Source organism: Lissotriton helveticus, chromosome 5_1 (genome assembly GCF_964261635.1).
Source record: "Lissotriton helveticus chromosome 5_1, aLisHel1.1, whole genome shotgun sequence".
NCBI lineage: Eukaryota > Metazoa > Chordata > Amphibia > Caudata > Salamandridae > Lissotriton > Lissotriton helveticus.
The window spans coordinates 1,004,196,202-1,004,208,715 of NC_136065.1; the positions used below are offsets into that span (position 1 = coordinate 1,004,196,202).

At 43.3% G+C, this 12,514-nt stretch overlaps 1 protein-coding gene across 1 annotated transcript in view; it reads right to left on the reverse strand.

Moving 5' to 3' along the window:
* DOCK1 (dedicator of cytokinesis 1) overlaps nucleotides 1-12,514 on the reverse strand; it is a 1,311,419-nt gene that overhangs the window by 352,281 nt on the left and 946,624 nt on the right. Inside the window, exon 32 of the mRNA XM_078643512.1 lies at nucleotides 6,441-6,499. Within this exon, the coding sequence (XP_078499638.1) occupies nucleotides 6,441-6,499 (59 nt within the window). The remainder of the gene's footprint in view (nucleotides 1-6,440; nucleotides 6,500-12,514) is intronic.

The following is a 12,514-nucleotide window of genomic DNA, read 5'->3' on the forward strand; positions in this document are numbered from 1 at the left end:
CCAATGATACTCGAGACACACCCATCTCCCTTTTGTGGGACTTGCTGAAAGCAGTCATTAGAGGAATTTGATAGCAATCTCCACCCGCCTCAAGAAGTTGAGGAGGGATACGCATGCTGCCCTTGAGGAATGGGTACTGGATCTTGAGGAGGCTCATAAGAAATCCGGAGCCTTCAGGGTACGGAACCAACTCAACTTAGCACAGAAGTAGCTTAGAGCGCTGGATCTAGACTGTGAAGACAATAGAGATTCAAACACAAGACGGGCGCAGTACTCACTCTAAGGAGATTACACAAGCCTCCATACGTTTTTATGCCAACCTCTACAAAACTGAAAATGCAGCCCACTTAGATCACGGCCCCTACCTTGCCACATGTACCATGACTCCTCCTAGAAGCAGGTATTAGTTTAAACAAAGTCCTTTCTGCCATAGCACACATACAGACTGGGAAGGCTCCTGTCCTGGACGGGTTCATGCCTGGTTTTTACAAAACATTCAGCACTCATCTGGTACATCGTCACTATTCTTTACAATTCCTCTGACAATGTGGGCACCCTCACTGACTCTGTGAAAAAGGTAGTGATTACAGTTCTACCTAAGCCAGGGAAAGATCCTACGAAATGCTCCTCTTATCACCCTATAACTTTGCTTAATGTTGATGCTAAACTCTTCATGGGTATCCTAGCCGCCCGCCTCCATCCCTACATGCAAGGCCTTATAGAGCCGGACCAAACAAGCTTTAGACCTGATAGAGTGATAATTCCAAACACCTACTTCACCTCATAGATAAGGCTACCCAATCCCCCATCTCGATAATTCTCATATCCATCAATGCAGAAAAGGTGTTTGATTAGGTGCATTAGCCTTTCCTCTGTGGGTCATGCTGTGGGGCGCATTTAAAAAAAAAAAAAAAAAAACGGTGATTTGTAGCTATATTGCCCCAAGATCACAGGCATGAGTTCATGGCCTCTCCTCACATGCTTTTATTATAGACACAGGCACACAACAGGGCTGCCCTGACTTCCCACTCCTGTTTGCCTTGCACATGGAGCCACTTGCTGACTGTATTAAGGCAAAAGGGCAGATCACAGGCATCACTCTCAGTAGACAGGAGCACAAAATAGCCCTGTATACTGATGAGGTTAGGGTGATACTCTCACAGCCTAACTCCTCTCTACTAGCTTTGTTAAATGAGCATTCAGCTCAGTGTCTGGCTTCAAAATAAATATCCACAAATAGCAAGCACTTAACCTCACAGTTCAACGCTCAGATAGACTCAATCTGGATTGCCAATTCCCTTTCCCGTGGGCACACCACTGGGTGCCTTACCTAATGCAAAAAATGTGCTCTTCTTTGTAGAAAATGGTGAAACACAACTTCGGTGACCTCCTTGACACAACCAGTCTAGATTTGTGTACATGGCAGTGGGTGGGTGGGGGGGATTTTGGATGTTGAGAGGGGTGTGGATGGGGGATGGGAGGGGTGCAGTCTCTCTTGGCTGTTGCGGATTGCCGCGTTCATGATAAGTATCCTATCCTAAGTATCCTAAGAAACTGTACATCATGCAAAACCTCCCTCTACAACCGCCCCTTATGTTCTTAACAAACTACAACATATAGTGGACACCTCTATTTGGGGAGGTAGGAAACCACGCATTGCTAGGAAAAGGACCTATCCCTCTGTAGCAGAGAGTGGCCTGGGTGTTCCTCACCTCACCCATTACTATCTGGCGACCCAACTTCGCTATATGATGGAGTTGGCCAGACATCGCTCGGAGAAGCACTGGTGCCTCATGGATAAGGGTATTGTAGTGATCCACATCTGGAAGGTCCTGACCCTCTGGAGTATAAATGTCACCAGTGGTGCAGGCCACAGTGGAAGCATGGGATAGAGTCATGCTCCCTAGAAGACTCTACACACTCCTTCTCTCTGGCCCCGTTTATTAGCAAACCACCTCCCTCCGCCCGTGGCGACAGGTAGCACCTTTCATGCCTGGCAGTTAGCACAATGGAAACAAATTGGGGGCTTTTTAACCATGGCCTTCCCGCAGCTGCAGGAGCGCTATGGGACCCACAATACTTCCCTTTGCTAGCAGACCGCTGATGGACTATGAACAATCGCTGATCACAAGAGCTGGAGATGAAGGCTTGCGTCCGGAACTTTACGCATTCCTTATTAACCACATGCGTGCGGTGCAGATTTCCGCGCTGCGCTGAGTTTTTAAAAAACCAGCGGTGCATGACTAGCTCAGCTCGTCATGAGCGTACGAGAGGCGTAACTCATGACGAGCTGAGCTCGTCATCCGCCTCGGAGGGGTTAAAGCGGTCAATACTACTAAGTCCCCTGCTCAACAGAGATAGGAAGCCAAACTGGAAGGCCCATTCTCATCCAGAGAATAGACTGATACACTTCATAGGGCACGCATCCCCGCATTTAGTGTGGCGGGCAAGGAGGCGATGTTCAAGATAACTCCCTTTTGGTATTATACTCCAGTGAGGATAGTGAAGTGGAGGCATGGAAGCTCCGAGGACTGCTGAGGCAATTGTGGCCACTCATGTACTTTGACACATCTCTTATGGTGCTGTCCAAAACTCAAACGGTATTTGGAGGCAGTTCTGAAAGACGTCAATGAGATCTTTGATACAGACTTTCCTCCCTTTCTGAGTTATGTCTGGCTAGGCCTCCTGAGTGCCTTGACTTACCCGCTCTATTCCAACAAGGGAAAGACATCTCTATGGCCTTATGTGCAGTCAAACAGGCTATTACTTCCAAATGGGGCACCAACACCCCGCCATAACACGAAGACTGGCTTCACAGACTTTGGGACACTATAGGAATGAAAAAACTCATACTTACTCGACAAAAAGTTGCCACAGTTTGAAAAAATTTAGGGCCTCTGTCTCCAAAATGTATCACAAGACTTCCAGGAACTCTCATGCCCCAAACACCTCCAGGTTCTTAGGTTAACGGGACCTGCGCAAGACCCCCAAGATTAGGGGTACCTCTTGCCAATCAACAGCACCACCTTACCAGGCCGGAAGATTTCTAGCACACTACGGGGATGCCGCCTGTGAGATGGAGACCAACTTTATTCCGGTTTTGCCTACCCCCACATCTTCTAGCCTCCCCCTCTCTGTATTATTTGACTTTCCTCCCTCAGCCTATCCTTCCCTGCACAACCCCTGTTTCTCTCCCCCGTTTGTATGCCTCATTGGCATTTTGGATGTGGGTGAGCATATGTGTTAGTGACTAAAATGAATAAAAAGATATAAACCGTAAAAAGCAAGTAGGAAGAAGCATTTCTTATAAATACATAAAAGAGAGCGGGGCAGAATGACTTTCAAAAGTGGGAATTCTACTATCAATATACATGTCAGGACAACAGAGAGAAATCCGCAATGCGCCCATTAAGTCTAAAACAGTTTTTAGATCCAGTTTCGCTGCTGCCTGTAAACGGTGTTTACTAAAGAGATGTCCACAGATTGCTTTTGAGTGAGCACATCTACAGGTTTGATTATGAGCAGAAGTCTATGCCTGCTTGCATCAGGGTATTGTTCGGCAGTGATAAAGTTGGCGACAAACATGATTCTTGGAAAACTAGCAGGTCGCATGCTAGATGTTTACTGAGGTGCGATTGAAAGTTTTCTCAACCGACTGTAACACCCTGATTATATTTTTGAACTTAACCTGTATGAAGATGTTCTGACAGGATAAGCACAGGGTTAAACTCTATTAATAGCATTTAAAGTGATGTGTCGGACCATTAAATATAAGCTCAAACCTTAATAAAATGTAATGGATGGGGAGTCGGTTATTCTGCAATTGCAAAGGAAATTTCAGGTTTTGTGAAATGGAAAATATGTGCATTGACTAGCAAAAAGTGCTGCTTACTGTACATTAGTTTATGTATGTGGTGGTTCTCCTTGACAAATAAATGGTAACTCGTTGGCACACATTTAGTTTGAAAAGTGGTAATATGGAAACAAAGTCACGATTCTTTATTTCATGTTATTGTTTACAAAAGAGCTTTGTTTCTATTTTTTGTTAGCAATTTGTCTAGTTAAGTGTCTTACCTCTCAATAAAGCTGTTTTTTGCACTATTCATACCTTTGAGGCAGGGGAGAACTTTCCTCTGTAAAGGTTCTGCCTCCCACCTGAGGCCACCAATCACCAAACAAGGTGTAGGCAGTGACACTAACAACCTGACAGTTGTATCCCTGCCTTCTCCTTCACCTATATCCTGCCAAATGCATACTACCACAGAATTGTGCAACGATACTCGCTGCCCGATTTTTACCTGGGCTGGTGGGAAGGAAGGAGAATAATATGAGGTGTAGTGGGCATGCCAAACCTGATCTGGTGCTACCACCTCCTCTCGAGGGTCTCTGGCAGTTCCTCAGAGAAAGGGTTGGCCCCCATCCCCCCAGAAGCCCAATGCACTATGGTAAACCTTAGGGTTATCTTTCACAGGGTGCCCAATACACCCAGAAAAAAGACAAATCCCATGGATTTCCAGGCCTGTGCTACATATTTGGAGATCAAGTCTACACACGTATTAAAGCAAGCAGCCATGTTGGTAAAACTGAATTACCAAAGTGAAAACTGATTTATTAAAAGGCAAGAATGTGAGGGAAACTATAAGCATTAACTTTTAATGTCATTGCTGGTAAATAACAATGTAAATATATCAATGGATTATGTAGTTCACCCATAAGCCACAATGCCACGCTCATTCAGGAAGAGGAGCTAAATGGATTGAATTTTACTTCTCGATTCTTGGCCAGGCCTCCGAGTAGTGACGTAGGTTGATTTCTCGGTTGCTCTTCTTTAATGGCTTTGATGAATGTCCTGTTATTGTTATTATTGTGGTGAACTGAATTCAGTTGAGGAACATCAAAATATCATTATTTCTCAACACAAAATCTTCAGACTTGTGAATTCTGAAGGTCTTGAATAGCTAGGGTAATCATACTGCTTAATCGTTTCAATCACATTCCTCTAATAGAGAGGAACTAGACTCATCTTACATGGTTTTTTGATATCCAGTCACACCTCCTTAACTATAATAATACAAATAATAATAATAACTATGAAAAGAATAACAATGTTTACTATCACATAATAACTCCCTCCAGTCCCACTACATGGATAGGGTCCTTGTAAAAGGTTAGAGTGTAAGCCAAATACATAGGACAGCCAAAAACAAAAGGCTGCCATCATGAGGAACAACAACTCAAGGTGCCCTGGTACAACAAATGAACAAGAAACAACATTTGTGTTCACCATTTCTTCCCAGGGAGCAGACATGACACAGTATTTACTGGTGTTTGCATATATGAAGAGCTGCTTAAACCTCTATTGTCATAATTAACAGTGCCTAATTAAAAAACTAAGTTTGCACTACCACGTTACTTGTGCGAACCTAGTTGCTAGGCTCATGAAATAGTGTGGTATGGGTGTAAATGACGAAGAAACTTAGGTCCAGATATATGAAGCATTTTACCAGTCGAAAACGTCCCATCGGGCCATTGGCGACGGGAAAATGCATTTTACCATGTACAAAAGACAAAATGCAACTAACTTGTTACCGGATTGCCTTGTGCTTTTGCGATTCGGTATTAGGAAGGGGAGTGTTTAGGGTATCCCTTCTTAATACCAAATAGCACTGGTATGCATGAATGTTTTTTGACCGAATGCGGTCGCAAAGCATTCATAATTTACCAACTCCGTAGAGGAAGCGGTATTCCATTCACAAACAGGAAGGAGTCCCTTAGGGACCACTTACCCTTGGTGAATGTGGGTGAAAACATTTTTTAAGAGCAGGCAGTAGTCCCACCGACCACTGCCTACTCTTAACAAATGAAAAGAAAACTTTTCATCTTTATTTTTGTAAAGCACCCTGTTTTCCTTTAATGAAAACGTGCTGCAACACAACAACAAAATTATTGCTATTTAAAAAGCATTCACAGACATGGTGGTCTACTGAATCCAGCAGGGCACCATCACTGTGATTGTAGCCATTTCTAATGGGAAGCAAGTTGCGATCTGCCTACTAAATACTGACAAGGCGGGTCCCTTGCATCCCATTTGGGAATCGCTAATGTGTCTGAGACACATTAGTACCTTTGATTAGGTGAGTCAGTAATTACGAGTCGCAAGATACCGCATTAGAGGCTCGCAAAATGAAATGTTCCTACATCTGGCCCTTAATATCGCAACAGTTTTGGGAGTGCCAGGCTTGGCTAAGTGACACTAAGTTTGGTCTAACCTGCAAAGATCAGAGGGAGCTGGTCACAGATCTGTTTCAAAATAGACCTGTGTGCAGCTAGTTACCTATTTAGAATCCTTTACAGCGGAGCAAATGTACTCCAGACTACTAAAGTATTGGTCGATTTATATACACAATACACGTGCAGACAGCAAAACCATGAATACTCACCAAGATTATACCACATATCCCTTATCTCGAAACCAATTTGCCTCCTCATGTCACCATACCTTAAAAGATAAACAAGTTGCGTTAGGTTTCTGAACACGTATCTTTATTGCCTTGCTTCACGTGGTACAGTAACCATATTTTCAATCACATTTATAAAAGCAAACATAGCAGTTCAGTTTTCTGTATATTTTAATACATAGAGAGAGTTGCGTCAAGAGAAACATAGAACATCCTGTAATATTTTACACTTAAATAGTACTGCGGTCATAAACCGCAAGGCTCGTAGTGCTGAAAGAGTGAAGACACCATAAAGTATACTATTTACAACCAGGTTTTATAATATGTTTATTATCGGTTAAAAGCAAGTATATCAACAACAGAGATATTTTTCTGACACATTACACAGAATTATTTGCTTGCCTGCCCGGTTATTCTTGCCCCAAGTCTTCTGAGCTTGTTTTCAACGCGTTAAAGAGTACCTTCTGCTGTTTCTAGGTAACACTCCATGATTGAGGTTTGAAGCCCTTGAGATCGCCCGGCTGGTAGCCCACCTCCTTGGCTACCGCCTGTAGATCACAAAGTCACAAACCTGGAGAAGTATCACAGAAACTGGCATTATATTGCCGGGCTCTATCTTCATGTACCATCAGGGGTGTTTTATCAAAAGTAAACTCTTAGGAACAAGAGAAAATATTGCCAAATGTCTCCAAAACTAAAGGATAATATGTTCATGTCAGTACCTGATGGGTGTAGGTTCACTGAAACAAACATTAAGAGAAGACATGAAACCTTCCACTCAGGGCTTGTTTGGTTTAATATTTGTGATATATGTTGCATCGTTTCAAAGGGCGAGGGAAGCTAAGAGCTGAAAAGCTGCTCTTTTGTTATTCACTCTGCCATTACAATTAATGCAGACTGGGACCACAGCAGGCCCAGTACTCCTCGGAGGGTTCAACTCAACAAGGGTGACTGATATCAGGTAGTTGTGTTCCATGAATTGAGATAGCTTTGTGTAGGCCCATATTTGATCCAGATTTACTACAGGAAGATACAAATTCCCTAATGCCTGCAGCTGCTCACACTGTGAATCAGTGCAGTATTATGTGTAGTTGTAATGAGAGCCCTGTGTCTTCTTGACAGTCATTAGAGAGTGGAAAGGGATCCTTAAGCTTTCAAAACCAACTGTAGGGATCTGACTGTATTTATGCAGTGAGAGACAGGTGAACCACTAAACTGATGTGATGGGACAATGTCTACCAAGGTCGCTATATATTTCAGAATTCTGCAATGATCTTCAACAGTTATTTGGATGTGGGTCATTACTGTCAGAAACTGATATAAACAAAAACGCCTTATAAATTCCTTCAATAAACTTGACTTGAAGGAGCATTATGGGTGTGACTCAAACTATCAAAACACCTAAAACTCGCTATATGTGGTGAGTTACACAAATGCATCGTTCTTCAAATGATTGCTGACCAAACATTTGTTTTTACTGGTACATTACAAGATCATTAGTTACATCAGTTCCTTGGAATGGTAGATTGCTCCACAGCGGTGGCATTTATTTTAATCAACATTTTATGTAACCATAAATGTTTTAGGTAAGCATAACATATCTATCAGGATAGTTCTCTTCCTCCACCACCCTTCTGGGGGAATCTTGGTAGCTATATGAGATGGCAGATATTTGGTTATCCATTTAGCAGTTCAGAAAACCCCTAAAAAAGATCCTGCATAGTCTCGTCCTAAATTAAACAGTGCACAAACTAAGGGATCACAACAGAAAAACACTGGACAAAGCACCATCTGTCTAATCAGACTATTATCTTAAATGTAAAGATCGTTTGCCCTAAGCCCTTTCTTTTTTACAGTGACCTGGGCACCACAAGCATTTAATTTGGAGAAATCGGGACCAGTTCAGGTTGGCCAACTTTATTCCAGTCATGATTAAAGAAGGGGCATCGCTACGGAGCACCAAATGCGAAGCTGGCCTATTTGTAAGGCTACATCAGCATTACTGCCAGCAGACCGAGTTTCTGGTGCCAGCGACATTCTGGCACTATGCCAGAACTCTAACAGCAGCTCCAAAATATATGGGCACTGCCTTCAATGAACACTGACATCTGCCTGCCAAGTCATTTACAGCATGGCTGACAACCCTAGACCAGTCCTGTCTCACAGGTAGCACCAAAATAGGCCAATACAATGCATTTAGTGTGAGAGAGAGACTGCATAGATAAGCTAGTGAAGCAAATCTGTTGTGGAAATGTGTGCGCCTAGTAAAGAGGTAAATGCCTGTGTGCCTGTGTGTGGCAGGGGAAAACACACACATTACAAAGGGCCATCTTGGGTCTGCCTTGTCTCACGGTCCAGTGGAGTCGATCACAACTAATCCCATACATTACAAAAGATGAGAGAGAAAAATGAAGTGTGTTTGTGTGTGAGAGTGAGTGCTCCAGAGAAAGAGACACAGAATGCGAGTACGCCAGAGAGAGCCTCGTGGAAGAAGTGCTTATATGTTTTTTTCTGCTGTCTGTCATGTGCCTGCTGTGTCTAATCACAGCTTGCATTGCTTTCCCAGCGTATTTACCCGTTGTAAGCATTCTGATAGCTGTGTGAGAACAGTGGATGCTACAACAGATGGGCTGCCCCTTTTGTATATGAGAGAGGCTTTAATGGCTGGTTTTCTGCAGCTCCTGCTGACATCCAAGCAGCTCTGTATGGGGGTGAGAGGATCCTGCACTACTTCTGAGTATTCTTCAGCGGTCCATGTATGTGTGAAGCGAGCAATCACTGCATCTGACAATATCTAGTTGAAGTATATATTCTGTGCATCGGGGATGAATGCTCTGCTATCGCCTGTGCTGTACCACTTCTGCATTCACAGAAGCCCACAACCATATACCTGTCTTGTACATGTTATCTTTGTCAGGACTGCCTGTGTGGTGCCTGTTTTTTGCTTGAGGGCTGATTAAACTGCTGCTGTCTGTCAAAACCTCTTCTTCATGTGAGGAAGACTAACACTGCTGATGCCCCTGCTGTACCAGATAGGGATGTGAAGGAAGCTTGTGCTGTTGAGGCTACTTCTATTTCTGTTCTGTAGATAAGAATAAAGCTTGCGTTGCTCCGGCTAGAAACCTTGAATTGTGGTAATTACGCTTTCACTCCAATGCTGCACTTGTGTGCGAGAGTATTAGTAGACCTTGCATTGATGCAACATAATATATCTGCTCTGTGTGTTAGGCATATTCAGCTATGCTGTAGGTCTTGGTATCTGCATTACTAGGAAACGTGCCATGCAGCTGCCTGAGTTGCGCACAGTGCTTGAAATGGAAAAATAGAAGTGCAGGTGCCCTGAACACGAGTACCTGCTTGTTTCTGAGAAGTGCCAGTGCTCTCCAATTAAAAGTATTACCTCACTCTGCAGAAGGGCAGGCATTCTCCAATTAAAAGTATTACCTCACTCTGCAGAGGGCAGGTATTCTCCAATTAAAAGTATTACCTCACTCTGCAGAAGGGCAGGCATTCTCCAATTAAAAGTATTACCTCACTCTGCAGAAGGGCAGGTATTCTCCAATTAAAAGTATTACCTTACTCTGCAGAAGGGCAGGTATTCTCCAATTAAAAGTATTACCTCACTCTTCAGAAGTGCGGGCACTCTCCCTCTCAAAATAAAAAAGTGCCGGTACTCAGTACCGGCCCATTTAAAGCACTGGTTGTACATGCTTTTGTGTAACGGTAGGCTGGTGTTACTGCTTCTGCCGGTCACGGCCCTACTGTGTATGTCAGGGGCTTGCTCTGATGCTGCTGCTTAGGCTGTGCTGCACCTGTTCCGTGTAATGCAAAGCTTCCTGTGCTAGGACTGCTCAGAAAGCGAGGACCTGATCTGCTCCTTCTGTCCATGCAGTTTATCATCTGTGTGGAAGGGACTTGATTTTAATGAGTTGTCTGTGAGTGCCCGTATGCAGCAGTCCATACCCACAAGAGCTGCATACAGCAAACTTGAAGCTAAAATCGTTATTTATAGCCTTATTTCAAGCAAATGCAGTCATCTCAAATGCCCAAAACACAGAGCCAAGAAATCCACTGCAGGCAGACGAATACAAAAACAAGCAAGCTGATTTAATATTTATGTCACAGAAGTCCATAAAAGATGTGGTGAGAATTAATCGCACTATAACATTTATATTTCTGCCAAAGGGCTGGAGAGAGTTCATTCTGGAGCAGTTTTTCATTTCAAAGCTCTCGAACAAGTTTATTGTGACTGTTCACCTCTGTCTGTGAGTGTCTTTGAGTGTGTGACTTACGGCTGCGGGTGGGTGCTTTCATTGGCATGTTCCTGTTTAAATGCATGTGTCCCTGTTTGCTCTGTGTGAGAAAGCCCAATAAGATCTTTATTCGGAGTCTTGCAACAGTCAGTAGTTACTGGGGAGGACGCGGTCAATACTGTCATTTACTACTTGTGTCCCAGAGTTACAATATTTTATAATATATTTGGATAAATCAGTTACTCCTTTTTGGCACTTCACTCACTGGGTAGTGAAAACAACCAGTCAAGGCTTACTCTATGAGCTGGTAGAAGTAAGAACTCAAATAGAGTATGGCTTAGTAATTAATCAGATACTTTAATTTCTAGTCTGTGAAATAAGTCACAAAATAAGAGGACTTCTACTTATAAGTAAATAACAACTGAATTTACAAATAGGATCTTTAATGAAAACAATAAAGGTTTTGGGGCTGAGATACATCCTCTACAGGGTTCTTATAGCACCTACATGCTAGGAACTCGATTTTCCACACATTGGTCCTTGCAGACCTTCAGTAGAAGTTAGGTTTCTGTTTCTTCCAATCAATGTTCCCTTAAGGGTTTGTGGTTTGTGAAAGGGATATAGCGATGCAGTGCCGCATCCTTGGATGGTTGCAAATATGGGACCACGATGGACAACTAATCGGGCTATTTAAGCATCACATGCTGAGTTTTCAGCACTAAAAATTATTTCACAAATTATTTCAAACACCTTTAGGCCAAAACCCCATACCAATGAAGTCATCAGTACATATCCAAGTTCTAGTGTCCAAAGTCTATAGTAGCAGTGGATCTGGTCACTGGTGCGCATTTATTACTCTGTTCAGATCAATTCTTTGGAGTCCAGTAACCAGTTTAAGAACCACCTGGGCTCTATCTGTACAAGGCAGAGTGAGTCAATATCGCCAGAGGCACAAGAGTGAGCAAGAAGGTTCAAATGGTTCTGAAAATAGACTGAAATTCCTAGGTCAACATAATGCCTATGACACAGGTGGGGAAACAGCCTTTATTCTGCATCTCGAACCACGCTGTGTCTTTAAAATGTGGTTCGAACCACAAACACATCTTTACAATGCATTAATTTACCCTGTAAGTTGTTAGACCGGCTTGTCTTAAGGGAAGAGTTGTTGGATCTATATTGGACTTTAAATCCAACACTTTCCCTACTGTTGCACAGACTGGACTCAGAATAGTAAATTATACTGTTCCAACTCCCAAAGCTTTTCGTAAGGTAGGTTGTTGCAACGACTTGCAAGGTAATGGAACACGTTGTAATGATGCGTTCGGACCACGTTGTAAAGGCATGAGGAAAGAAGGCCTGTATTGTTCCGACATACATCCCACAGGTGTGATGTCAAACTGCCTCTTGATCCTTCTAAGCCTGGAAAGGGTGGCAATAGCACATGGTGTAAGTTCACTGGAATCTGCACATCCAAAACCCAGACTCTCCAGCTCTTGATTCTTTTGTCTCTTGGCCAATGTCTGAGATCTTGTGGTTCCTGGGCGAGCTCAGCCCATCCAGACCTTCTCCACACATATTCTACAGTCAGCTCGGCCTTGTGCTTTCCCTCTGGGGATTACATAGGCTTCTGCCTGTGGCAATCAAACTCCTAAAGTAGGGAGCTAAGCTTTCGATCTTTCCTAAGGTCACAATAACTGGCGAGTGTAGCAGCATCAGACTGAGGTACCAATCCTGGTGACATTTCTTCATAGTACAGACCTTCGCTATATCCTGAGCATCTATGGGAAACGGACTTAAAAAGGG